This window comes from Trachurus japonicus, chromosome 14, assembly GCF_045865225.1.
Source record: "Trachurus japonicus isolate A0001 chromosome 14, Traja_1.0".
NCBI lineage: Eukaryota > Metazoa > Chordata > Actinopteri > Carangiformes > Carangidae > Trachurus > Trachurus japonicus.
Window position 1 is genome coordinate 22,019,296 of NC_140920.1, and position 27,638 is coordinate 22,046,933.

A 27,638-nucleotide genomic window follows, 5' to 3' on the forward strand; every position below is an offset into this window, starting at 1 on the left:
AAGCGGAAGTACGTCACGGGACTTGTGCACAGAGCCTATTGGGATAGTTTATGTGTTCTGGAGTACATTGCCTTTCTGACAATTTTGTTGTTTGATTTGCAGGACTTGATTCTGAAATGTGGGGATGGACTGGGTGAAAGAGGGGACACTGACTAGCGGCGACCGTCTGCTGGCTCCGACACCGAGGCAGAAATGGCTGTTCCCTTGTGAAGCATCCTGTGAGTCAGACCTCGCCTCACTGAGCTTTTCTAAGGGGTTGCTGCAGGGCCTCATATCCCCTCTGTCTTCTCTTGTTGCTTTCATTTTCCTCACCCTACCCCACCCTCCTACTCCCTCCGACCCTCCGTCTTGCCTGCTCTGGTGCTCTGCCTGCTTATTGTCAGAGACTATAGTGCAGTCAAATCACCCTATACCCTTAACTCTTTCCTTACCCCCCCCCCCCCCCCCCCCCAATCACCACCCCACTTACCTCCTGGCTGTGGAAATCAATAACACGCTTTCTCAAGCCCTCAGCCATTTAATGTGACATTTGATACAAATGAATTCTTTCTCGCCCCCCCCCCTTCCACTGTTCTGCTCTTGGTCCTGGTCTTTGCTCTGGAGGTAAAGCCTTCTCCAGTGGAAGTGTGCTTATGTAAGCCTCCTTGATACACCGTGTAGTAATGCCCACAGGACCCCATTTACATCGATTGGTGATGCTACCGAGTCATTGCCTGAGCTGTGGTCTAGATCCCTATTCCAGGTTGCATGACTAATATCTTGCATGACTAGTCACATGCGTCCCGCTCTATATACAAAGCAAGGCAATTGGCAATTTAGATGAGGCCTCACACAGTTATTGTGTCCCTGTTAGTTAAGATTAAGTCACCACCATTTTGCAATCTGCTTGACTCAGCTGGGGTTACGATGATGTCAGATTGTGCATGCCTGGGTTTATGGAGCTTATTATTACAAACAGAACGGTGAATTGTATTAGACAAAACCCTTAACCTTTGCTTCTTTATCCTCCATGTGACCTATTACAATACAACAAAGATATGATAGGAGTCAGATCACATGGGGTCATAAATTATGTGCCCTCTCCACAGATTGGATAATGTCTTATTGCATTAACTGGATTACATCAAATTTATGTGCATCTGTTATGATGTTTTCTCCTTGTTCTGTCAGAGGAAAGGGATGGTTAATGCCACAGAAGTAATTTGATTAAGATCAAGAATCCAGGACCCAAGAAAGTCTGTGGTAAATTTAGATATTTCTCATAAGATATGATGTGACTATAGCGCCAGAGGAGTTGCCAGGAAAGTGGCATTCAGGGCAGAAACAGTCTGTGACAGGAGAACTCTTTTGGGACACAGTTGATGACAATAAAGTTTATTAAAACTGAATAACTTTTGTAGGATGCTCTGCTGTCCCTGCAGAGTCCAAGCTCCCCACAGCATAACAAAGGCAAATATAGCTCTGCAACAGTAATCATTCAGTCAGATTAATAAAACTAATGAATTTAACTTTTAATTGCTCAAACAGAGCTTCTCAAGGTTTTCGATGAGATTTAACTTTTACTTGAAGGGCCATCTCCCAAAGCAAATGGCCACTACAGAAACTGCAGACAACCTAACGATCAGCACGTTTCACAGAAAAGCTACAGAGGGTTGGTCACAGCCTCTGTGTCCAGGGTTGTAAAATAGGCCATTTGTTTAATAATGTGAGCTGAAATATACTTTCATATGCTCCTGCTATCTTGAATTGCTAGCATTTTTACAAAGCCACTGTTTAGTTTTAGTTTTTTAGTTTTATTTTAACAGCATCACAAATTGCATTGAACACTGTGCAAGGAGGGAACAAAGCCCTGTTATATTGGTCAATCCCCAGCTGCACCAATCTGCATGTAGAGGTGTCTGTGGACCGATATATCATGGCTGTGGAATGGACTAGAAAGGATGTTCCCATCATTTATGAAGCCTCTTAAAGGGACAATGAGGAGTTTTGGAAAAGCGAAGCATTTTCACACTACATTTATGAGCCTCCGCGCGCACCGTAAAATTCTTTGACTGGCGCAAGACAGACTCATGTTTTCATTCATCAAGAATTAAAGTCAGAGGTTCAAAGACTCACATACCGTTGTAGTTCCGACCATAAACGGCGATTCGGCTGTGTTACTCTCATGACTCGCCGCAAAACCGAAAGTAAGGAAAGGCTGGTCGGCTCGCCCAGCATTTCCACCACCACTAATAATAACAAAATAACGATAGAGACAAAACGATATATTTATCGAAAATGGCCCCATTAACAAGTGTGGGTAGCGGAGATTCATCCACATTAACGTGAGACTTTTTTATAACCAAATAGAAACTCCTCGTTGTCCCTTTAATTTCAGTTTCAGAGAGAGACAGGGTATAAGCACGATTGCTATCTTCAAATGTTTACTTAAAGTGTATGCACATTGTTATTCTAATTTGTAAACATGATAATAAGATTATAGCTGCTGCGCAGCGATGGGTCGGGTCCGGGCTACTTTTGGGCATATTTAGGCAATTCTGAGCAACAAACAGGAGAATAGGAAGACAGGACAGTTAACCTTATAATGTCCAATTTGCATCATTTGAGGATTGAACCCACAACCTCTAGAACCAAAGACCGTTGTCTATCGCACTGAGCTAATTGACAAGTGGCATTCAACAGTGGCTTCACAAATTGAGTAAGCCATTCACTGTCGCGCAGGCAGATTTGAAACCACAGTAAAAAGAAAAATCAGTTTTTGAGGTAAAATAATGATATGTATTTGTAAAACATCTACTGTGACTCTTAAGATGTTAGGAGCCTTCGCACATGGTCCAGTCCAGGCTATTTGGATTTTTAAACTTAGAGGCTTGCTGTGATGCCACCATTAGGACAATTGTCTTGTATTTCGTGTTGAGGACAACTGACATTTTGATCTGTCATCATCATCATCATCACCCTTGCTGGGTCTCGAACCCACAGCCTCTGACACCAAGAACCAGCTCCTAACTCGCTGAGCTAATTGGCTGGTAGTGAGACCTGCTGTGTAGCTTCATTTATCCACTCAGGGGGTCAATGCCCGGGCAGCTGTTGTGAACACAGATTTCAAAAATGGTCAAAAAGTCAGAAATTCTATTATCTAAACAAAAATCTGTTAATACATAAATTGCATCTAGACAGCAAAACAGCTTGAGGACATGTGACATTTTGATCTGTCATCATCATCATCATCACCCTTGCTGGGTCTCGAACTCACAATCTCTGACACCAAGAACCAGCTCCTAACTCACCGAGCTAATTAGCTGGTAGTGAGGCCCGCTGTGTAGCTTCACTTATCCACTCAGGTGAGTCAGTGCCCGGGCAGCTGTTGTGATGAAATGGTCAAAATGTCAGAAATTCAGTCATCTAAACAAAAATCTGATAATACATAAATTGCATCTTGACAGCATGGAAATGTTGGTGATTTGTTTTTAATGATAAGTGTTTTGCTTCATAAGAGAAAATATGATGTTTATAAATTCCACTCTCACATTGACTGCAGTTGTTCCCATGAGAGCAGAATTCAAAATGTTCTCAAAAATTCAGTTTTTGAGATAAAATTCTGATATTTGCCAAACTTCATCAACCATGACTCCAGAATATTCTCATTTTTTTCAGGAAGATTGAAAATGTATTTATCAAGAATTTGATGGTATATGTTTACAGTACTGTTTACAGTCAAACGTTTTCATGCACTGTAGGCTCAATTTTTGCTTAATCAAAAATCCGAGAAACAAGTTTTGTGGAGGACGGTCTGGAGATGCTCTGTAGCAAGTTTGGTGTCAATTGAGCAAAAATTGTGGGAGGAGATACATTTTAAAAGTTTTACAGTTATTGAAAAAAACAGAGTGATGGACTTAATAATTTGTAATGGGTTTAAGTGGACAAAAGTTTCAGCAGTATTGAGGCTACATTGTGGTGAAGTTTCAACACTGTAGCATCTACCGTTGGTTTGGTAGGAATTTTTAAAGTTTTTAATTTTAAACGCTTATTGTGCCCCCCCTAGGAGGGGGGGGGGCACATGTCCTTGGAGTTGAGTGAATCTGGCATGGGACTGAACCTTTGTGCAAAGTTTGGTGAGTTTTCGCCCATGGGAAGTATGACTTCCTTGGAAGAAGAAAGAAAGAAAGAAAGAAAGAAGAAGAAGAAGAAGAAGAAGAAGAAGAAGAATTCCTAGGAATACAATAGTGTCCCGGCAGCTTAGCTGCCCGGACCCTAAAGAAAGAAAGAAAGAAGAAGAAGAATTCCTAGGAATACAATAGTGTCCCGGCAGCTTAGCTGCCCGGACCCTAATTAGCATTATGTTTTTGCACATTAGGGCTACTATTTACCTATGGGGCTGCTTTCCACATGTCACATTTTTCTAGTGGTGCAACGGATCACAGTTGATCCGTGATCCGTTCAAATCGCTCTCCGCGGACCGGCACGCAAATGGATCGATCGATGAAAAAAAAAAAGTTGTGTGTGTAGTGTGGGAACACGTGGGCACACCACCTTAGCCGAATAAACAGGCATTTAAAAGAACTAAAATGTACCTAATGTATGACAATGATAAAACAACAACAACAAATGAGATAAAACACATCAAGAAAATTTAATTTAGGAATGTATCAATAAGAATATAAACTCCGTGCAGCAGCTCACAGCACCTCAGATGTTCTGTTGTTATACAATTTTGAATCACACTGGAGTATTAATATAATTAACCAGGAAACATCTGTTTTAAAGTAGAAGAAAATCTAATCCCTGAACACAAACAACAAATATAAGTGGAACGAAACTCTACAGGGTGACAGCAGGGATAAAAACACGTTTGGTGGCATTGGGTTTGTGTTCGTGCCTAATGAGTCAGTGCCAGAAAAATGACTTCATAGTCAGCAAAAACTATTGTTTCTTTATTTCTCCTAAGACCAAATCCTAAATCAATTTGGCCAACGCAATTGAAAAGTGGAAAAGATCCATATTTAATGAGGGTTCCTCCAGTGGAAATTCAATTCCATGCAGGGAGTAATCACCTCTGCTGTTGCACACGTTCAGCAACAGAAGATGGTTTGTGTAGCGTTTTGCGTCTTTTAACATTTCATTTAATTTCTAACCCTGTTTTGTGTTGCCTCCCTAACTGTATCTTTAACTTGACAGATGAGGGTTAACACACTGGATGAATCTTTTATTTGTTGCTGCCATTATCTGCTCTCACCTGAAACTCCAGAGGAAGGATCTCTTTCCTCCTGAAGCTCTGTTAAACTGTATAACTGACGTTCTTCAAAATTTGCTGTGGGAGCAAATTTAGTGAAGAATCTGCCTTTAAATACAGCGTTTTCAACAGTGAACTGTGCCTCACTCCCAGACAGCACAAACTATCTGTCATCTGTCAGGGTTTTTCAGGGAGGTAAATCTCTTTGTTTGTCTCTTCACTCCTCCTCTCAAAGCAAACTGAGCTGAACTATATCTACTGTAGATTGGAAAAGGTGAAGCAGAGGATGCTAATACTTCAAGGCCTTTACTTTGCTATCCAAAACAAATTGCGACAGAGAGCATTTTTTGTAGGATGTTCATTTGTCTACAATGTCTAACACAGTGAGGATATGTAAAGGGATACTTCACCCAAAATCGATAATTCACCAATTTTCTACTCCCTGTCATGCCAAGGAAAGGTGTGGAGAACTTTCAGAGTCATCAAAACGCTTTTGGAGTTCCAGGGCGGGTCCGGCTGGCAACAGATTTTCATATAATGGATATGGATAATAGATAGTGCTCACTACTGAGTCGCCCAAAACACACACTATGAAATATCCAAATACCTCCATACTGCTCGTCCGCACTGACCCAAGTGTCCTGAAGCCATGACATGAAAAAGTTGGTCGGAAAAAATTAATTTGATCTCTGTTTTTAGCCTTGTTGTAGTAGTAGCTCCCAGTGGCTCTGTTGATGTATGTGCACATGCGCGAGATTTGCTGCAAGATGTTTGTCCGTCACTGTAAAACATTGGATGTATGATGTAAACATGGAAGAACATCTCGCAGCAAATCTCACGCATCTCAAGCAGCCACTGGGAGCTACTACTACAACAAGGCTAAAAACAGAGATCAAATACATTTTTTCCGAACAACTTTTTCATGTCGAGGCTTCAGGACACTTGGGTCAGTACGGACGAGCAGTATGGAGGTATTTGGATGTTTCATAGTGTGTGTTTTGGACGATTCAAAACTGAGCTATATCCCAGGAAGTTTTTTCAGATAAGGTGCATAAGCTGGTCGTATCGGAATCGGGGGTAGGATGCTCGGACTCAAAGGAAAACGATTGATAAAAGGGCTGCTTTAGTTATGAGGTTTATCGCGGTGAGTTCTGGGAAAGTTGGGATGTGTGAGGCTCCTAGGAAGAGGGTGGCAGAGAGCGTGTTTATAAGCAGGATGTTGGCGTATTCGGCTAGGAAAAATAGCGCAAAGGGTCCCCCTGCATATTCTACGTTGAACCCAGAGACTAGTTCTGATTCTCCTTCTGTTAGATCAAAGGGGGCACGATTTGTTTCGGCGAGGGTGGAAATGTATCATATAGCGGCGAGGGGTCAGGCTGGCATTACAAGTCAAATGCTTTCTTGGGCAGTGTTAAAGGTTTGAAGAGTAAAGCCTCCCGTGAAGATGATAATGTTAAGTAGGATGAGACCTAGGCTTACTTCGTAAGAAATAGTTTGGGCTACGGCTCGCAAGGCCCCTACTAGGGCGTATTTGGAATTTGAGGCTCAGCCTGAGCCTAAGATGGAGTACACGGCGAGGCTTGAAAGTGCGAGGAGGATTCTGCCATGATATGAAAATCTGTTGCCAGTCGGACTGCCCCTGGAACTCCTAAAGTGTTTTGACGACTCCAAAAGTTCTCCAAACCCTTCCATGGTGGTGAGTAGAAATTTGGTGAATTATTTGCCCTACTTTAAAACCTTTGGGTTAAAGCAGAAGTAAGCGATCCGGTGGTTTTGGCTAACTTCTTGTCAGCCGATGGAGTTAGCAGTCCCCGCTCTCGTCCCTACGTCACCACTTTCATGCGCATCCCTTGGCTGCACACACAGGCCCTCATTTATGAAACTTGCGTACACCAAAAAAATGGGTGTACACCAAATTCACCGCAAGGATCGGCATTTATTAATCTGAGCGTGAGCGTACGGTACGCACAAATCTCACGCCAGCTCTGACCAGGTGTACGCACATTTGGAACCAGCGTAGAACATGCAGGAAGGAGTGCTGCTGTGTCAGAATGATTATTAAACCATAGTCTAATAACGCAGCGATGTGGACCACATGTTGTTGTTGTTTATATTGATAAAAAGTTAAAAAGTAGCCAAAAAAGAGAAACGCTACAACCAAGTCCGTGTTGAAAATTTAACTCGACTTTTATTTTGAGCAACTGAGATGAATTAAAAACCATGATGTGACAGATGTTCGTTAATCAGCTGTGTAAACAGAAACAGTCAATGACAGACAGACCTGTTATTGTAGATCACACACACAAACTTCCAACATGACCGGGACGGCTCCTCAGTATCTCTCTCTGGGGGGGGGGCTCCGCTACCTGTCCAGGTCCAGCTGATCTCCGCGGCGGAGTGTTTTTTTTTTTTCCCCAGTCACCGGGACCTGTCAGCGGGAGATCGAGCCGGTGTTTCACATCCCTCCATCAGCCGAACCATGCCAGCGGTGCTGATGGTCATAAAGTCGCGTTCGCAGCAGTAATATGCCTATGATTTCTCCTCAGTCACTTGTGTTTAGTAAACTGCAGGAGCATTTCATGAGGTCGCTGGGTTTCCTGACGTGGTCGGTGACACGTGCGTCTGCAGCCTCCATCCACCGGGATGACGCTTATCAATCACAAAACCTATCAATCTATCAATGTCCAGATATTTAATGTTGCCGCCCTCTCCCTGTTCAACGCGGTAACGTCAGTAAAGTCCCTCTTCTTGGCCGTCTTCCGTGTCTCCATGTTGTAAAAGGGGCAGGGCGACGCCTCTAAAGCAGGAATATATCGGGGCGTGACATTTAAATTACACTCGTTTTCAGCCGCCGGATTTATCACCACCACGCCGGTTCTACGCCGAAATCAGCAGCGTACACACTTTTAGTAAATCACACGCGACACTTGGCGTACACTGATATTTACACCAGAATCTACACCAGATCCTGCGCAAGTTTGATAAATGAGGGCCACAGAGAGGACCGCCCCTTTATGCCGTTCTCTCTCCTCATTGGATAAAGGTTGTAGGATACAAGGAAAGTTTTCTCCTCGGCTTACAGCAGAGCAGAGTGACTGACAGACCCGTGTTTCAGACCAAACACTCTATATAAGTGATTGCTGTCGGAAGATATAACTATTTAAGACTTATATTAACACAAATATTCCGCTTACTTCTGCTTTAATGTATGTGGCTGTATCGGTACAGCCAGGAGGGTGATATCCCCACCAATTTTCCACATGCTTAAGACACAAAATCCTTCAGACATCTCTATTTGGCTGCAATTTCTTATTTTATCCCGTTGTGCGCTGGGTTCATCTAGGCTAGTTCAACAACCTTGTCCAGAGCAACCAGAAGAAGCTCTTAAAAATGAGGAAGTGGAGACAGGCGTGGAGAGCAGACGCTGGTGACAGTCAGCTCCTCCAGTTCACTCCTGGCAGTGTTGTTAGCAACAGTCGCCAGCTGGCAGCCGGGAGGAAGAACCACAATAAAATTCAGCTGGTAAAGGAGCTTCATTCACAGCTGCTGTGAGCAGTACACCTGGCTGCATTGTTCTGTGACTAAAGCTGCAGCTATGGCATTTCCTACAGTCCCTGTGTGGGTTCTCTTTGTTTCTTTAGTTTCTCTGCTATGCTGCCTGCCTGTAATGATTTTGGTGTGCTGAGTTTTCCAAAGCTGACAGTCAGTCTTCTGTGTGCACTTACTGTATAGGTCCAATCCTCTGCATATGTCCTGTATTTCCCTCAAGGACGCTGATCGACCTCTGTGTGTGGCACATGCATTCCTTTACGTGAGATTTACTCTGCTATTGTTTGTGTATGATGCTGTAAGAAGTGTTCGGAGCAGGGAAGTGATATTTGAAACCGACTTCAAATGCCTCATATTCATACCCAGCTTTGTTTATTCATGTGTTTATCACAAATATTTTATTACAACCGTCAAAAGGAAGAAATATTCTGTTTATGACTTTGTATTTCAGCTCAATCCCAGAATCTAATCTCTTTACAGACCCTCGCTTGTAACATACCGGTAGGTTGTTTAAAAATATACCTTTTGGTGTCAGATCCATTCATTTTTAGGCTGTCATTGTATCAGTTAGTCAAGTAAACTTTATTTCTTTAGCACTTTATAGACCGGTTACTGCTTTAAACTGCTTCACACATGGATGGAAGGACAAATCTAGTGAAAATAAAACAAGATAAATAAAATCCCTTTTAAAGCCATAATGCTAGAAAAATACACAAGAAGCAAGGGCATTCATGAAAAAAGAGCATATATAAAAGAATGTAGTACAATAACAAAACAATAAATATAATTTAGATGATAATTAAACAATTAATGGCTAAGGACTAAGAACTATATCTTGCACTAAGGAACAACTAAGAGACAACTGGTTCATATGACAAAGCAGTGACAGCTCTACTATAGATACTGTACCTTTCATCAGAGGGAAACGTTCCTGATGTGACAGTTTGAAAAATAATATCTGGTAAACTGTGTAACTCCTACTAGTGACAATCATTTGATGTGAGTGATCAATAAAACAAAGAATAACATTGTGATGTTGCACATGGTTAATGAGAGCTGTAACACAGATAGAAACCATCAGAAGCTCGACACACACTCATTGTGTGCTTGGCAGACAGATTTGTCGAAAGGATGCTTCTCAGTGAAGTGATTTTTTCCCCCTCACCAAACCTTTTTGGTGTCATCTCTGTTTTCTTTTCTTTCCCCCCCACTATTCAGTCTTGGAAATTGTCAAAAGCGCCTCAGAAAAACAGTGTGTCCAAAGAAATTGAATTCTGAAATGAGGCTGGATGAATTCTGTTGAGCTGCAAACTTTATTTATTCTTTTTTTCTTTTTAAACATACACACATATCCAAGGGTAGTCACAAACACACACACACACACACACACACAGAGTGACACAGTGCGTACGGGATTCCCTAACAGCGGTTGAACAACGCTCTCCCTCACCCCTGATGTGAGCAGGAAAAACTGACTGCAGGCTTCCCATCTGTTCAACTCCAGAGTTATGGCAGAGATCCATCACACACACACACACACACACCACACACACCTCATTCATAAAGTCGGTCAGACTCAGACCCTCATCCACTAGGAGAAGGAGCAGAGTGTGAGGGACAGCAGCAGCAGTGTAAGCGAAAGACTCGGAAATCTAAATATCTGCTGTATGTTCCTGCTGTACAGCTCAGTTTAGTTCACTATTTTAAACATTGCATATACAGACAGGTAAATTAAATGTCTGAGGGGGGGAATATAGTGTTTACAGTGTTTCTGGGAGTTAGTTTCATGTCTTCATGTGATCTCAGTCAGACCGATGGATATACGTTACATCACTGGTCTCAGTGAGTGACAGGAGTGTAATGTAACACTGCACTGATACAAGAACACATATTTTTACTCTGAAAATCAATTCCACTCTCAGTGTTCAAAGCTGCCACAAGGTTTTTGTATCCATCCACCAAATATGTATGTATGTATGAATACTGATGAATGTTTATTCAGACAGGTGTCTCGATTTATCATTTATATCTATAAGGATATGTTAAACTGCCCAGGTTTTCATGAGAGAGGGTTTATTGTAGATGCTGCATTCACTGCACAACGCTAAGGTGTTACATGTGAAAATTCACACAGGAAACAAAGAAACAAAGAAGAACAAAAAAAAAATTAAAACAACTGCAGATACATGGATGGAATAAAAACTCCCTAAAGTGCAAACACAGACATCCAGCTGTGATAAATAACAATGTCACTGAGAAATTTAACCGCAGCTGCCACAAAGGATCCTCTCAGTGTTTTTTTGTTTTTTTTTGTCAAGCAGCAAAGCACAGAGACAACCATCCAGTCCTCTGAAGGCGCCGGCCGATCTTCACAGTTTTAAATGGTCCTCAGCTTTGTCCTTGTTCTGTCTCATGAAAGCATGGACACAAGGACTATGACACTCTGCAAAAAAAAAAAAATGCAGTAGTTTTGTGTCTACTTCAAAGGAGCTGGTCAAAGAACAATGTGGACTGAGCCTTTTAGGAACATGTTAGTAGTAGCCTACTTTCCTTCCATTACAGATTGTTCTACCAATTTAGACTCTAATATCCGCACCCACACAGAAATGTAATATATGGCATACTGTAGTATATGTGCCTCTATCAAGAGTGATGTTACCAAATATGCCGCATCATATTACTATCATATTACTTTCCCATTCATATGTGATGAAATTTGATTGATTTTGTCACTTTGCTGCTTAGCAACGTGGCACTGTGTTTGTGGTTGCTCTGCTGTGGAGTCTAAAGCCATGTTGTCTGCTTTAGTGCTGCTTTTTCTGCTGTAAAGTTTCTAAGAGATGACCGGCTGTTCGATTCCTCTGGTTTAAGTCTATGGGGGGAAGAAAAGTGGAAGTGGAAGTGTAACTGAGTTACAGTGTATTTACGGTGTATTTAGGCTGTAGAGAGGCAGCATTAAGTTGTGTTTGTTTCAAGCTTGCAAAAGGTTAGTGAATGTAGCTGCGTAGCAATGTCCAGTTGTTGTGAGAGCTTCATTTGTAACTGACCTCCAGAATAATATATAAACATTTTCTGATCTGATGCTCTTAAGAGATAAAATGGTTGTTTTGATGGAGAAAGTTTTGTGGTGGTGGTTGGAAAATGACTGTGATTTGGGTTCAAATAACTCAGCAGTTAGTAGAGGTCGCAAATTGTGGTCAGGGTTACAGAAAGATATAGTGCTGGAATGGTTGGAAAATTGTCTCCAGTGTCCAGACGGTTTGTTTTTCCATCTGACCTCCAGACTTTCTCTCTTTGCTGACTTTGCCTTTCACAATGTCACATGATTTTCTCCATTCTCCCTCATTATAATTCATGAATTACATGAATGAAATATGATTTTCTACATAATTGAAATATGATTTTTTGCATAATTTATAGGAAAATCATATTAATTATGTAGAAAATTCTAATTCCTAGAGCCACGTTAAGAGAGATCATCAAAAAGTTGGCTGAGCCTTCAAACAGCTTTCTGGTTTGTCTGGAGTTGCACTGTTTAAAGACACAATGAGATGCAAATTGGGAAATGCAGGAAGATCTCACATGTTGTACCAGAACCTCTGCAGACTCTGAACATTGTGATCGTCAGTGCTGCAGTGGGAGACTTAATACCTTTATTAAGCAGCTCTTGATGTGCGTCACGGAGAACAAATGTCTCACCAGAAGAAACACTGATGTATGAGACCAAGCATTCATTGGTGAAAAGGAAGGAAAAAAAAGAACTTTGATTTAACAACCAGCAAGAGTGACGCAAACGCTTGGCACACATCACACTGTGTCATAGGGCTGCACGATTATGGCCAAAATGATAATCACGATTATTTTTGTCGATATTGAAATCACGATTATTAATCACGATTATACATTATGTTAGATAAAACATGTTTTTATTGCACTTTCTATTTGAAACAAACAATAGGCTATGTGAACAAGGCTTTCAGTTCAAAATAAAACGTAAAATAAAAATAAATAATAGCCTAAAATAAAATTTACCCAAGACAAAGGGCTAACGAAAAATAAATGCCATTGCAGAGTGCAGAGGTGTCATTCTGTACAGTAGCGGGCAGATACTTGTGTAAAAAACAAAAAAATAAAAAATAAATCTGGTAGAAGTAGCTGCTGATTCAACTCCTTTACTCAAATAAAAGTAAGAAAGTACAGGCTCTGAAATGTAATTTCAAGTAGGCTATAGGTAAAACTTAATTTTTGCCATCAATGATACACAGAGATGTGTGGGCAAGAGTCTGTCTAGCATGGACCAAAGCACAGCACGGGTGGTTCAGCAGCAATTTGGAACAAATTAAAAACATAAATGAACAGACCAAGTGTTTTCACACAGGCAGCGTCCAGCAGGTCGGCCTGGCTCAACTGTGCTGCCACCAAAACGGCCATAGATCGCCGTTACCGGCCGTTATGATCACGGTCGGAACGTTTTATTTACATGACGTATGTAATTAACACCAAAACGGCCGCGTGGGGTGACGGGGTCTCGGTCCAGCTTTGAGACCACCCCGCAGCCCGACCTCGATCCGATCCAGAGCGAGACGGCGACAGTAGACAGCCTTTGGAGGTGCTGACTGACCAGACACAGACACACGTCATGTCTACTGTCACCGTCTGCTGCCGACATCGTCTCACTCTCACTGCAGAGTGAGATCCATACAGTCTATGAGTGAGACGTAACATCATCTTAATTTAATCGTGGCAGCCAAAATCGTGATCGTGATTAAAATTCGATTAATTGTGCAGCCCTACTGTGTCATCTGTATGATGTTGTCTCGTGGTAGAAAAACTGCCCCACAATAAACTGGATAATGGAAGCAGAACTATGTGATGTATAATGCTGGAGAGAGATTGTAGTCATTTATATTTAAAAGACATAGAGAGATGTGGTTGTGGAAGTGCAGGGTTTATAACAGTGTTGTCTTTTATGGATGCTCTCTCTATGTCCACTCAGGACTTTTTTTTTACTAGGAGCACAGTGGCCCCTAACTTAAAATTTTAGGAGCACAAGAAGAAAAATTTAGGGGCACACACTGTCAATCGACTTGCAAAGCAAATATTCCTATCTCCTTTTCATTCATGATCCTCATATACATTGGCCTGACACCTGTAATGACAGATACCAGATTACCCTCACCCTTTCTTTTTACGCTGTATACTAATGACTGTGTTAGTTCTCAGCCTAACCAACTTGTGGTTAAGTATTCAGACCAGAGTCCTGCACGGGTCCAATTTTGGAAACCCGTGCCCGCCCCACCCTTAGGTTTTTAAGCCCGTGTCCCGACCCGTCACCCGTGATTATTTCTGAATACAACCCGGATCCGACCCGCCCGTCAAAATTAAGACCCGTTCCCCGACCCGCTGCCCGTGAGATCGCCGTCATCACCGGCGATAAGTATAGCCGTACTCTTTAGGAAAAAAAAGAAAAGAAAAAAGAGAGAGAGGGGAGGCGCACACTCTTTCGCGGCTATTTCCGGAACGGAGAATGATAGAGACGTAATTCTTTTTTTAATGAAAGCAGGACACTTCAGCCTTTACATTGATCCCATCAGTGTGTTTGTAGCTTACCCAGAAGCCGAGCAGTCAAGCCATGATGACAGGCTAAACTTCAACGGGAAAGCTGTGAGCGGTCACACGAGCGGCCAAAGATCGTTTATTTACATCAAGATGCTGCTCTGTTGTTGCCGTGAGTGTTAAAAAATGATTTGCTACGCTGGTTCGTGCAGCTGCGCGTGAGTTTTCCTCTGTAGGCCTACACACATTCACCCGCGTACCCACCCGCGTTCATTGAGTTCCGCCCGTGCCCGACCCGTGAATTTTCACAAGACAGTTGATCCACCCGTTGAACACCGTTTTTGCGGGGTACCCGTCGGATACCCGCAGGGATCCGACCCGATGCAGGACTCTGATTCAGACGACACTGTAATCCTTAGTCTGCTCACCAACAACTCAGACAACCACAAAGTTGCTGTTGACAAGTTTGTTGACTGGTGTGACATTCACAAACTGTATATTAACACATGTAAAACTGTTGAAATTATTCTTGACCCACGATCTGTAGGTGACAGTCGCCCTGTCACCATACATGGTAACGACATCAGACAAGTCGACTCGGTAAAGTATCTGGGCGTGATCTCACCTGGCACACACATGTGGCAGGTGTGTGTGCCAGAATCCATCAGCGCCTCCACTTTCTCTGGCGACTCCGCCTGTTCGGCGTTAGCTCTAACATCACAAACATCTTCTATTGCGCTGCCATCGAGTCCATCCTGAGATACGGCATTACGTCCTGCTTCGGTAATCTCACAGTAAAAGCCAAATCTCAAATACTTAATCTGGTTAAGACGGCTAGCAAAATCTTGGGTTCCCCTGTCCCACGTACACCTCAAGATCCGTTTGAACAGGCCACCATGAGGTTGGCAAACTCTATTCTAGTAGATCCTATGCACGCACTTCTCCCTGAATATGTGCTCTTAAATTCAGGTAGAAGATACGAGTCCCCCTGTACAGGCACAATCGCCTCAAAAACTCGTTCATCCCACTGTCCATTAAACTTATGAATGAGCAGCTTGTGTGATGATGTGTATGAATGTTTGTGTGTCTGTACATCTGCCACTATCTACTCTCTGAGGCATATTGCAATTTAATGATTTTACTGTATGTTTTTAGTAGCTACTTTCCTGCAGCTCTTCTTTTGTACTGTTTTTGTCTTGTTGTGAAGCAGCACTGCTCTCTTTCCGAGAGAAATTTCTCTTACGGGAGACTAATAAATGATTTTGAAGTTTTCCCTTCCATGTTTCACCAGTGTAAAGAAAAGAAAGGCAAATTTACTTGCACTGTCTAAAATTATAGGGGCAAAATGCCCCCATTTAGGGCCAGTCTGGAGTCCTGCCACTATTTTCAACAGCTTTTTTTCCTTCATATATTGGATATTAAAAAATATGTATATTTACACTGTTTTATCAGCGCAAACTTTCAAAAAGCTGCTTTCACGGCTGCTTTACTTGACCGTCACGACTCTGACGTCCAACAGAAGCAGACAGGACATTCAGTTTTACTTAACCAAGGTTCAAGTCTAGAAGGAAATTGTTTGAATGACTTGGTCTTTTAGAAGGTTCTGTTTCATCAACATGAATATAACTTGTTCTTGATCACTATGTCCTCAACCTGCGTGAGGCTAGTGCTACCTTTTGTTCTCACAAGCATGTGCAGACAGCTTGTACAGTTGGATTAAATGCACAACATGAACTTGACTGTCTAATTTCCACTTGAAAGGCCTCTTGTTGTTAGGGTGTGTGTGGAAGGGGATGTGCAACAAAACACATTGGGGAAAAAAAATGATAAAATGTTTTATTGCCTGGAGTTGAGTGGTCATTATTTGTTTTCAGATTTTATTATGGAGACTGGACACACAGCTGTTTTTTGCATTGCAGTTCACAGCATGCCATTAAGTCAAATATACTGAAAATAGGAAAGGTTTTCTGAATTCCAAACAGAAAGTAGTGGAACGGATCCATTTGTTTTGTTTCTGTGAAGGCAAAATACATCAGGAAAGCAAAAGTGGCTCAAAGTAACAAGAGGCAACAGTTTACGAGACGTTTGGTTGAAATCTTACAAAACTAATACCATCGCATGATAACTGCCTTTGTGTTCTCCCTCTCTCTCTCTCGCTCTCTCTCTCTCTCTCTCTCTCTCTCTCTCTCTCTCTCTCTCTCTCTCTCTCTCTCTCACATACACACACACGCAGTGACTCCCGCTTACTACTACTTCTGGCAGAAAAGCAAGTAGAACAAGTACAAGAAGTACTAGAAGTCAAAAAGCCTTCAGCACCGCGGACAGCTCCACACTCATGAACTCAGCACAGTCTAGTTGAACTCTTCTCAAACCTCCATTAAAACACCAATCCATGTCATGTGTTGGTTACAGCAACATTATCACATTTTAATGTTGAACATGTAGAAACAGTTGTGCATCCACAGTTTATCATGTTTAATACATTACCAGGAAGCAATATATCCATGTTTATTGAGAAGTGTCTGCTTTATTGGGGTTTGTATTCAGGCTCCTCCGTACAATAAAAAATATAAATGTGACTAATAGATATTTGATACTGTATCCACTGTACATAGATGAACTGACGTCTCAAGCTTTATGCCACGTTTTGTTTCTTCCAACCTTGAGCCGGGCCACAAACAGAGTCCCTCCAGCACTTTTTGCTCATCATCCTTAAATGATACTAAAGCAAATATTTTCAAAGAGATTTACATGTGATGCAAATTCCAAGAACTGCAATTAGGAGGAAACACGTGGTCTGCCTAACAGTCTGTGGAGATATATTGCTTCTTGCAGATCTGGTGCACAGTGAGAGACCATTTTCTGCTTCAAAGCAGCAAAACTTAAAGAAAAGCAAAAGTCAGCTCAAACCACCAGGTGATGATAACTATTTTAGCAGTGCTATATATATGTATTTTTTTTCAGCATTTTAGTAATATAATACTGCATTCATAATGACCTTATGATAGTGTTTTGACAGACTGATGAGTGTATTTTTCAAGGGGTGTAAGAAAAATAAATGATCTGTGACCATGACTGTGAGACAACAAGGGGTGCAATCGGAGCCAAGACTACTGCTGGTAATGATGGTTATTGGAGGATACGATCATATTATGTCCTATTGCTGCCACCGATTAAAAGACATCTGAAAGTCCACAAGAGTACAACCTACACTTTCACTACAGCTTCAGGGCAAAGTTCAAATGATATTCATTGTCCTGTTACAAGGAGATGGATTAGTAGACATACAAAAACAAATAGCACAGAGTAAGTCCAGTAAACAGCCTGTATAAATAAGAGATCTGCTATTTAACAGCTGAATGGCAGCAGGAACATCTCATCTCTTGGTCCTTGTTTCACCATCGACCTGAGGGGAGCAGTTCAAACTCGAGACACTGAAATGTTCTTCCCTTTTTTTTTTTACCTTCTTCATAAATATCAGTTTTGTTTTTTTCGTGGTGAAGTTTAGTTTAATGGGATTCAGGACTTGGTGTTTTCGCTTCCATTAATACTATTATTATTCAAGATGGCAAAGAATAGTTTTTATTTCTTCTTATGGATGAATGTTTGTGTATCATCCTTTTGAAGTGAAGTTGTGCTCTTCAGATTTTTAACGTGCTGACGCCTTGGTGAACCCAGACCTCTTCAAATTGACAAAACCAAAATCAACTTCCTGCTCTGCCTTCAGCAGTGTCTCACATATAATTACTCATTTTCAAGTGGGTCTACCTGAGGCTACCACAAACTTCAAACTCAGCAGAAGTTGAGCCGTCTGCAGCTTCACTATCAACTGCTGCTGTTCTTGTTTAACTGCATCACCCCGAGGAAACGAGCCTACACTTCCTTAATGTCTCATAACACTGGTTTTCATTCCACCTCAAAAGATGCAGACAAAACTTTTAGATTATTATTATTTTTTTACCTGAATTTCTGTGTAGACAAATTGAAGTGAAAGCTATGGAAAATGATGCACTTCAGTTCACCAAACCACCAGCTAAAAGGAAGCATTGGGGCTGAGACTCTATAGGGCCTTGAGACTCACCTCACGGTTCCTTAAATGTCATATTGTCAGACTGTCAGGGTTGTGACTATAACAATTATGGCCAAAATTGTTTAGTATGTAGCCCAGCTTATGATCCAGTTAATCTATAATATACAATAATTAAGTTGAATATTGTATAGGAATTTAAACAATAATGTTGTAGCAGCTTTGTTGTCTATGGAAATATATAGCTAACTTGCCAAAACAATATTGTGAATGTGTTTGGAAATTGTTGCCATGCCAGTTTATTGATGCCTCTGAGTTACATGATAACTTCATACAGCTAACCCTTCTTTTTGCCGTGTTTTGTGGTGACAGCTTTCACTGATGTTCATAAACACAACATGATGTACACCTATTGGGTGCTGGTCATATGCTCAGGACTCAGTGGGTTGATTCACAGTATGGCTACACATGATGACTACACAAGTATTCGCATATGAAACCAGCTAAAGTTAAAGAAAACAAATTAGAAATATTTAATTTGCAACACATACTGTTTGTGGATATTGTTTTGATTAACTAGTGATGTAATGTTTCATTTTTCACATCATTCAGTTTTAAATTGTCAGATCCTGGCACATTCATACATTGTCTCCTGTCTGTTTATGCTGGAAATGTTATTTTTGAAGTGTTATAAATTGCAGATTACTGTTAACAGTGTATTTCTAAATTACGTGCTTTTGTTTTACGTAATCAAAGAAATTTAACTTGGATAACTCTCCCGTACCAATTAACGTAGTATTTGTTCTGTGAAATTTCACAACCTTTTGATTCCCTACAACTTAATATTTAATGAAAACACAAATCTGATTTCCTATAAACTCAGGCAATGGATGCAAAGCACAAACTGAATTATAGTATTCTCTATTAGCTTTTTTTGTTGATCACAAAAACATTTTCTGATGTCATCATCTACATTTTGATTAGTAACTTTAATGGTTTTTTTTCCCCAGTTCACAATTACATTTATTTTGAAAGTTAATTATGAAATTCACTTGTAAGCAATTACTCCCTAACACCGCTCTTACACTGAAATCATATTAATCTCTTCACAGCTGGTCCAAACAGGAGGGATGATGATGCCAGTGACCACAGTGAACATGTCAGCTTCTTTAAAAAAAAAAAGAAAAAAAAGAAGAACACACCTCACAGCTGGCTGGAAATCACAGTGGAGTTTTCTGAGTCAGCATCTAGTGGCCATCAGAGGAACAGCAGGTGAGGAGACACATAGCAGCCCTCAGTAAATCCTTGTGGCAGACACTTGCTAATGACACATTAATGTCACATGTAGGTTTCACCAGAACACTTTGACACTGAGAACCACCGCCGCCGCTGCCGCTGCTGCAGGGTACATTTGTCCAAACCTTTTTGTGCCAGTAAAAATGAAGCTGCTGTCCCATGTTTAGAGAAGTGTGTCCTAGAAAGCCTTTTTGCAAACCATCGTTTTCCCTCAGTTTAACAATGTATCAACATCTGGTACTATAAATCAGGGCTGTGCTGTTCATTACTTACTGAGGTTTACAGTATAACCCAAAGACAGGGGCACCAAATTACACTAAAAAAGACATTTAATGCTTCAAAAGAAAGTGACTTGTAGGAAAATACAGAAGCGAACAAGCCCCAGAGATGTGGTTTGGCTTGTTGATTATAATCCTATTAATTAGGGCAGTTAAAGCATTTTAAAAGGCACCATTAATGGCTGTTAAACAGAGGGTCCAGGGGTTAAGGTGTCTATCTTTTCCTCTGCAACGAGAGCTCTTTGAAATACCGTGAATAAAACCAACAACCCAAAAACACAACCTCCTGTCAGTCGTGGTGGCATCCGTGTATTTTGGTGTCAGCGGTTGTTGAAGTTTTGGTGTTAAACGGAGCTGCATGCGGGGACTTGTCGGCGGCTCGGTGCCGGCGGACTGAGTGACGCCCCTCCTGCCTGCTTTGCTTTGCTTTGCCCCGGTCGGGGAAAAGGCGCATGTGTGTTATTGCTGTGATGTGAGTTGAGCCGCATCCAGACGCACTGGCCGCCGCTGGCTCTGGCTCTGGCTCTCTCCCACCCCCCACACCCCTCCTCCTCTCCTCTCCTCTCCTCTCCTCTCCTCCTCATCTTGGTGGTGGTGGTGTTGTGCGCAAAATCTCCAGCGCCGGACGGACGAACGCAGTTTGACGGTACAAACGAGCGGCACTGCGGGGGGATATCAAAGAAGAACAAGAAGAAGAAGAATAAAAAAAGAGCCAGCAGAAGCAGACATGGATATTTAACAAACATTGACATATTTTTTTTTATCTCTTTGTTTTTTTTTTCTACCCCATGATGTTGCTCTTGCCCCGGGGGTGTTAATTAAACCTGCTCGATGTCTCTCATCAGTTTATAACCGAAACAAAATGAGGATTTCTTCTCGAGGCTGGTTTCTGTTGATATTCTGTGGCTTTTGGGGACTGGCAATGGGAGCTTTCCCGAGCAGCGTTCAGATCGGTAAGTGTGCATGGAAAGCCTCAGTGTTCATTTAAAGCAGAACATGAATCATGTGGATGAATCCGCGGACGGTCCTGTCTGCCGCCTCTTGCCCTGCCATTCAACACCTCAGCGCTACTCAAAGTGGAAATTGTTGATTTCCTCCGCGTTTTTTTTTTCCTCCTCTGAAATAATCACACACACACCGGCAGGTTTCTTTCCTCTGTAGATGCTGTGCATGTTTAACACACAGGCACACACACATACACGCACACACACGCACCTAATGCGCTTTGTATCTGCAGGCTAGAGTGTGTATCCCAGTGCACTCCGCCACTGCAGCAGATCAGAGCAGCAAAGTGTGTGTATTCCCTATGCAGGCTGCCTGTGCATTGACTGCCGTTAACACTCTTGCAGACCCCCGGTCCTGGCGCTGCGATAAACCTCTGCCACGGTCCCATGAGCCTCACAGCATCCCTGCTTCCTGCTCCCCAGCGGTTGCACATTTCACCAAAAAAATAAAAAATAAATAACGCCTCCATGTTTGCATTTAACAAACTTAGAAGTGTTTGTCACCGGGAGGAGATAAAGGTGATGGATGTGTGGTTCATTCCACTGCTGTAGCAGATTGACCTGCATGATTTAATGGCAGGGAATGAAAAGAGGGGCAAACTGTGACCTCCAGTTGTTGATCATCACAACCCTCCCTTAAAAAAAATCAATTATCAGAAAAGCAGTCATTCATTATTTCCCCTGTAAAAATCGCCTCATAAATTAATTGTTATGCTTGTTGTATGCTAAAGCTGCATTTCTGAAAGTGAATATTTGCTTGTACTGAGTTTTTATTTTTTTATATTTTGGTGGGTTTTCCCTCCACTGCGCCCCTGCTTGTAGCGGAGTTGACGCACATTAGAATCAGTCAGCCTGATGAAAAATGACAAGCTGTTCAAATGATTCTCCTTGTCCTTTTATATCAATGTGATACTTGAATTCCCAGCCCCCCCCCCCTTTCCCTCACTCCAGGGGAGGTCAGGGGCCAGGGTCTGTTACAGAACAGCACCCCTGGAAGTCAGGACACTTGAGCTGGGTGGGAGGGAGGGAGGAGGGGGGGGCTTCATCTGTGGAACTGCTGTGCCATCATGACAGACGAAGTGATATACTGCTGATTTAGCCAAAAAAAAAACTGACAGAAAAAACACAAATTAAAAAACTTGGTGTCTTCATGTGGTTTCTCTATTTCAAACCCCCTCATACATAATTATTTGGCCAGTGACAACAAACACTGATGCACTTCTTGTGTTATCATATTTTTAACTGTGCTGTGTCCTGACCCCCTGATGTTATTTAATAGTTCATACTTTTGAGTGGCTCCATCAGCTTCTCCAATCAACTCTCAGCTGTTAATCAGTTAATTGTCACTGAAAAATCAACACGTATTATCCCCTGGTAAATTTATGGTGTACACAGACATGCAAGCAGCAGAAACAATTGCACAAACGCACTGTGCTACCACCTCAGATTCATTTTGACACTAGTGAGATGTGAAGACTGATCCTGAGAATTCTATGTTGCCGCACTGTCTTATTTCTTTTGGTGGGGCTGCAGCCTGGTGTCAACACACATTGCGTCGAGGGTGAGGAAGGAGGGGCATCCCTGACAGGAAGTGGATCCATGAAAAAAAACCACACAAAATTATTAAGAAGATCAGATATATGTTTGCAAAGCGCATAGGTTCAAATCCTCCTTCAACGTGAAGCAGGGTGTTGAAAGTTGGTATTGAGCAACAGTAAAAGGTTTTTCAGAGTTCTGTAGGGATTTACTGGTTCTCTCTGAAGGATCCTCAAGCTCTTGTCACTTCTGAGGAAGATCCTAACATTATCTGAATAGTCTTGCTGTGTGTGTGTGTGTGTAGAATAGATATACCTCTCTTAACACTGTACCTTTCTTCAGAGGTTATACACGGAGGTTATGTGATGTATAACTGCTCCTTTTCTTTTTGTAATTCAGGAATGAACTCTTTCTGTGAGCTTTTGATAGGAAGTGTGAATCAATGGGACGTGAAACCAATTTCATGTGCATCAAAACGTTTCCACTGCTTTATCTCCACTGGCGATATCTATGGGATTTATACGATTATGCTACATAAAGAGGGCAACGTATTCATAAGTTTACCTTCTAAAGAGGTCAGCTATCGAAAAGACCACACTGGCATTTTGCTTAAAATGACATTTACACAGTCTCATCCTAAGAATTATGGCCTTGAGTTAAATTTTGAAATGTGAAAGGCACTGCTGCTATCTTAAAACACCACTGACATTTGCACAACCATGAACAGCTTAGTTCAGATCTTTGTAAATGAGCAAGGCTGTAAAAGAAAAGAGGAGAAACCAAGAGCAAACTCACACATGAGATGCTTGATACTAGAACTACTGTCGATTCAGCAGGATATCTGATGAATATTGTATCACTTTTTTTCTCTGCTTGCATTGGAATGAAACAAAGGTGATTTACATGTTAAACAGGCTGTGCCACAAAGCCCAGAGGTGCTCAAAGAGCTATCACTTCCTATATTGTAACATTAAGGCTGAATTGACAGCAATAGGATATTGGCAAAGTGATTTAAAGACCAATATTGGTCTTTCATTAGGTTTCATATATTGTCCAGTCAGTTGTGTCCACCACTAATATGATGGAGCTTCCTCTCTGGACATAGCTACAGTCAGTGAAACCTCTAATAAACTTTAGGTGGATGGTTTTAAAAGCCTCATATTATGACTGTCTGCACAAGAAATATGGCATCAGTCTATTTTTTCAGACTTAATATTTCCTGTTTTACCTATCAATGATGATGGTTTCTTGTATCTATATCTAGGGTCCTTCTATTCGTACACCCTTAACCAAACAGCTATTTTTTTTACCATTAAAATTACAATTACATTTTTTTTAACAATAGCTGTTTTTCCTTTTAAACACAAACCAACATTCGTCAACCTTCAACCAAGTATTTCTTAGACATGCCAACCACTCTGAGGATCAGTCAGCACCGGCTGCAGTATCTCAGCAGCTATTGGACGATGTGCAGCTACACACATTCATGGTACCCATAGGATGAATCCTCCTGACTGTGGTCGTCTGACCTTTCCTCTAGCACCATCTCTAGGTTGACATTTTTAATTCAGAGTGAAATGTCTCCACATCTGTTTGATACATTGCTATGACATTTCTGCCAGATGTCAACGTCCCCCTCAGGTTGAACTGTTGTGAACTGATCCCTGCACTTTTTCTCTTAAAGCCATTGTCAAGTCAAAAATGACATTAATTAATGACATTCCTGTCATCCTCGCCTGTTTACTGCTGATTAGCAAATATTAGCATGTTAACATGGTGAATGTTTCCATCAGCACTGTCAGCATAGTTGTCATGAGCATGTTCACATGCTAATGTAACCATTAAGGTGAAACCACGCTTATCCTGAAGCATAGCATAGATAGATAGATAGATAGATAGATAGATAGATAGATAGATAGATAGATAGATAGATAGATAGATAGATAGATAGATAGATAGATAGATAGATAGATAGATAGATAGATACATAGATACATAGATAGATACATAGATACATAGATACATAGATAGATAGATAGTTATTGTTATTCAGGTGGAGGCTCATTTGTGACCTGACAGAACCTTGGTCATATAATGGGATGTGATCGTACAGAAAAGGGTTTGATCCACTCAAGCAAAAATTAAAAAACGTATTTTGCTCCTTGATTCAGTTCAACTCCTCTGGTCGGGGCCCTTGTGGAGGCTCCAGTTGGCCCTCAGCAGGGGAGGAGTTGTTCATTCTTAAAATCCTCCTCCACACATGATGTATATACGAATCACTTGTGACGGGTTTCATTCTCATATCTGTTTTCTCTGAGGGACTCAGGGACTTTGTCAGTTTATGTGAATGTGTTTGTTGACCACTGGGCCTTATCTTTGAATGTTTTCAGATGGTTATTTCAGAGGTTTTCTGCCGCCTCTGTGCAAGTACATTTTTTATCTGTAGTCCCTAAAACCTTCTCATCAGACCTGTGTCCTCTCCCTCTGTGCTCTCTCTCTCTCTCTCTCTCTCTCTCTCTCTCTGTTCAGGGGGGCTGTTCATCAGAAACACTGATCAGGAGTACACTGCCTTTCGCTTGGCAATCTTCCTGCACAACACCAGCCCCAACGCCTCGGAAGCCCCGTTCAACCTGGTGCCTCACGTGGACAACATCGAGACGGCCAACAGCTTTGCCGTCACGAATGCCTGTAAGTTTGCTCATATGTTGTGTTTGTGTGGTTAGTTGCGGGGGGTTTAATCACAGGAAACCAGGATAATTAGGTTCCCTAAAAGCAAACACCACGTTTAGGATCCTAACTTATTAGTATTCTGTACAAACACAGGAAACATTGTTTGTGTTTAGCTTTACCTCCAGCTGTTTAAGCTAAGCAAGGCTAACCACATCCTGACTCCATACAGGTAGATGCTTAAAATAAAGTATTTCCCTAACGGAGGCTAATGACTGTTGTAAACATCCTCCATCATTTACTTCCTGGTTCAACTTTGTGTTCACTGCAGTCGTATGCAAACGGTTTTCCTGTGGAACGAGGGATCTCTACCAACATTCCTGCCGTACTCACCAGTGGTTCATATAATCTGATTAAACTCTTGGCTCGTTTGCTGCTTGTGTGTCTTGCCATGCCGGGTTTGGGCGCTGTTGTGTCATCAGATCTCAGCAATTACATTTGCGATCACAGTGTTATTATTACTGATAGAAAAAACGATTGAGAGTTGCAACAGGAATGATCCTGTAAAGCTGGGTGTTCTCTGCGATGAATAACATAACATCGGCGTCATTATTAGCTAAACTCGGATCAGGATCAGTGCCAGTAGACGTAGTAATGGTATGAATGCTAATAAGGTTAAATTATAGTGATTATAACGGGCGTCATCCAAAAAAAATGACACGCAGATGAGATGAGACATATTTTGGTTGTGTGTCACTAAAACAGCTTTTGTGTGTGTGAGCGTACAGTAAATGTATATGTGTGTATGTGTGTGACGTGTCAGTACAGCTGTGTCTGTGAGTGTCTGCTGGTTCACATCTGATCTGAGCAAAGCTGCACACGCTGAGGGCGACAGCAGCTGCAACCACACACACACACACACGCTTAAACACAAAAACAACAATCACACACACTGCCACGGTTAGATTTCCTAATAGTAGTAGGCAGTGATTTTTAGTGATGGTCCCTGGGGAAATGTCCTCTTTCTTTCCTTCTTTCTCATTGTCTGATTGTGTGTGTGTGTGTGTGCAGGGTGTGTGTGTGTGTGTGTGTGTGTGTGTGTATGCAGGGTGTGGGGGTTCCCGTAAAGACCATAAAACACTGCAGCCTGATGTCTTGTGCTATCTATGGTGTGATCTGGTGTTAGAAAAATCAATGACTAAATTAAGCAGAGAATGAAGTGCTGTTATGTTTGCTTGGTAATCGCGGGTGTGTGTGTGTTTGTGTGTGTGTGTGTGTGTGTGTGTGTGTGTGTGTGTGTGTGTGTGTGTGTGTCGATGATGACCAGGAACACATTTTCAGTGATTAAGTATTTTGAAAAGTCTACTCTTGCATTTTAATTGCTTATATCCCCCCTTTAGATTTACTCTTGACCCTCAAATTACACTGGAGGCCTCCAAAGTAGCACTTTGGCAATTTGGCACCAAATTTATGTTGAATCGCACATTAGCAGCTCCTTTTTGCAGTTTACCTATGGATGTACACATAATAACCATCACTGAATTACTTTGATAATGAAAAAAACTTCACAACATAATGATTCTCAAACAAGTTCTATGATCAGGAGTTTATTGTTTCTTAGGAGATTTATACACGTTTTACACGATGGACACTGGAGATAGTGACATGACTGGAAAGTATAATGCACACAGAATCTAAAATTGTGTATAGTATGTCACCAGTGTTTTCCAATTGAAGTGAGTTATAGCTCCACGAAAGAGTATGAAATTTTGCCTATTCAAACTCCCTTCACGGTATGAAACCCTCTGATTTACAGTAACAACAAAACAAATGGATATTTTCAGGATAGTGTGTTCTGGTACTTCATTCAAGTTGTATTACAACTATTTGAACAACATCTCATGAGCAATTTTCAACCTTCCACGGAAAAGGTATGTGCATCTTTGTAGTGGGATCACTGGAAACCTTGAAACCGCGCTGATGTAAGCATTCGGCTCAAATGCTTTTATACCTAAAACCGACGTATCAGTAAGGTCTCGCCTGTTGCTGACCTAAGATGAAATTACAGTAGATGAAGCCGTATTGATCTCTGGAAATGAGTGCCAGCAGCAAACAGAATAATGCAGGGAGAAACAGAAAAGTAGGTTATGAGCACAAGAATAGAATAACAGATGAGCAATTAAAACTAATACATACTATATAAATGCATATATAAATATACAGCAGGCGGTTGCAACGTAGCTCAAGTGGACTGTGAGGAAAAGCATGAATATTAATATGGTCCTAGTTTAGAAATCATTTCATATACAGTCTGTTGATTATTTGGTGAAAACCTTTGCTGTGGATAAGCATAATGATCCCGATCCAAACTACTGCAAAGTGGGGAGTATTTTTCACAATGTGTGTTATAATTCGGGTTTTAAAATCTAATCTGACATATCCCTGTTTTAATGTTCCCTTCGTCTTCGCTTGTATTTTACCTGCCAGTGAGG

General features: G+C 41.5%; 1 protein-coding gene across 7 annotated transcripts in view; it reads left to right on the forward strand.

Annotated features, from left to right (window-relative positions):
* Positions 1–27,638, forward strand: part of gria4b (glutamate receptor, ionotropic, AMPA 4b) — a 269,016-nt gene that overhangs the window by 120,845 nt on the left and 120,533 nt on the right. For 3 of the 7 annotated variants that reach the window (XR_015037623.1, XM_085798346.1, XM_085798347.1), the window contains exons 4-5: positions 19,478–19,637; positions 25,009–25,167. Coding sequence is in view for 4 of the 7 variants with exons in the window: in XM_085798346.1 (XP_085654472.1) it covers positions 19,478–19,637; positions 25,009–25,167 (319 nt within the window). In the remaining 3 variants the exon portion in view is untranslated. Of the gene's footprint in view, positions 1–19,477; positions 19,638–20,391; positions 20,893–25,008; positions 25,168–27,638 lie in introns of those variants that run through there. The other 4 variants (XR_015037622.1, XM_085798349.1, XR_015037621.1 and 1 more) reach the window with 4 other exon arrangements.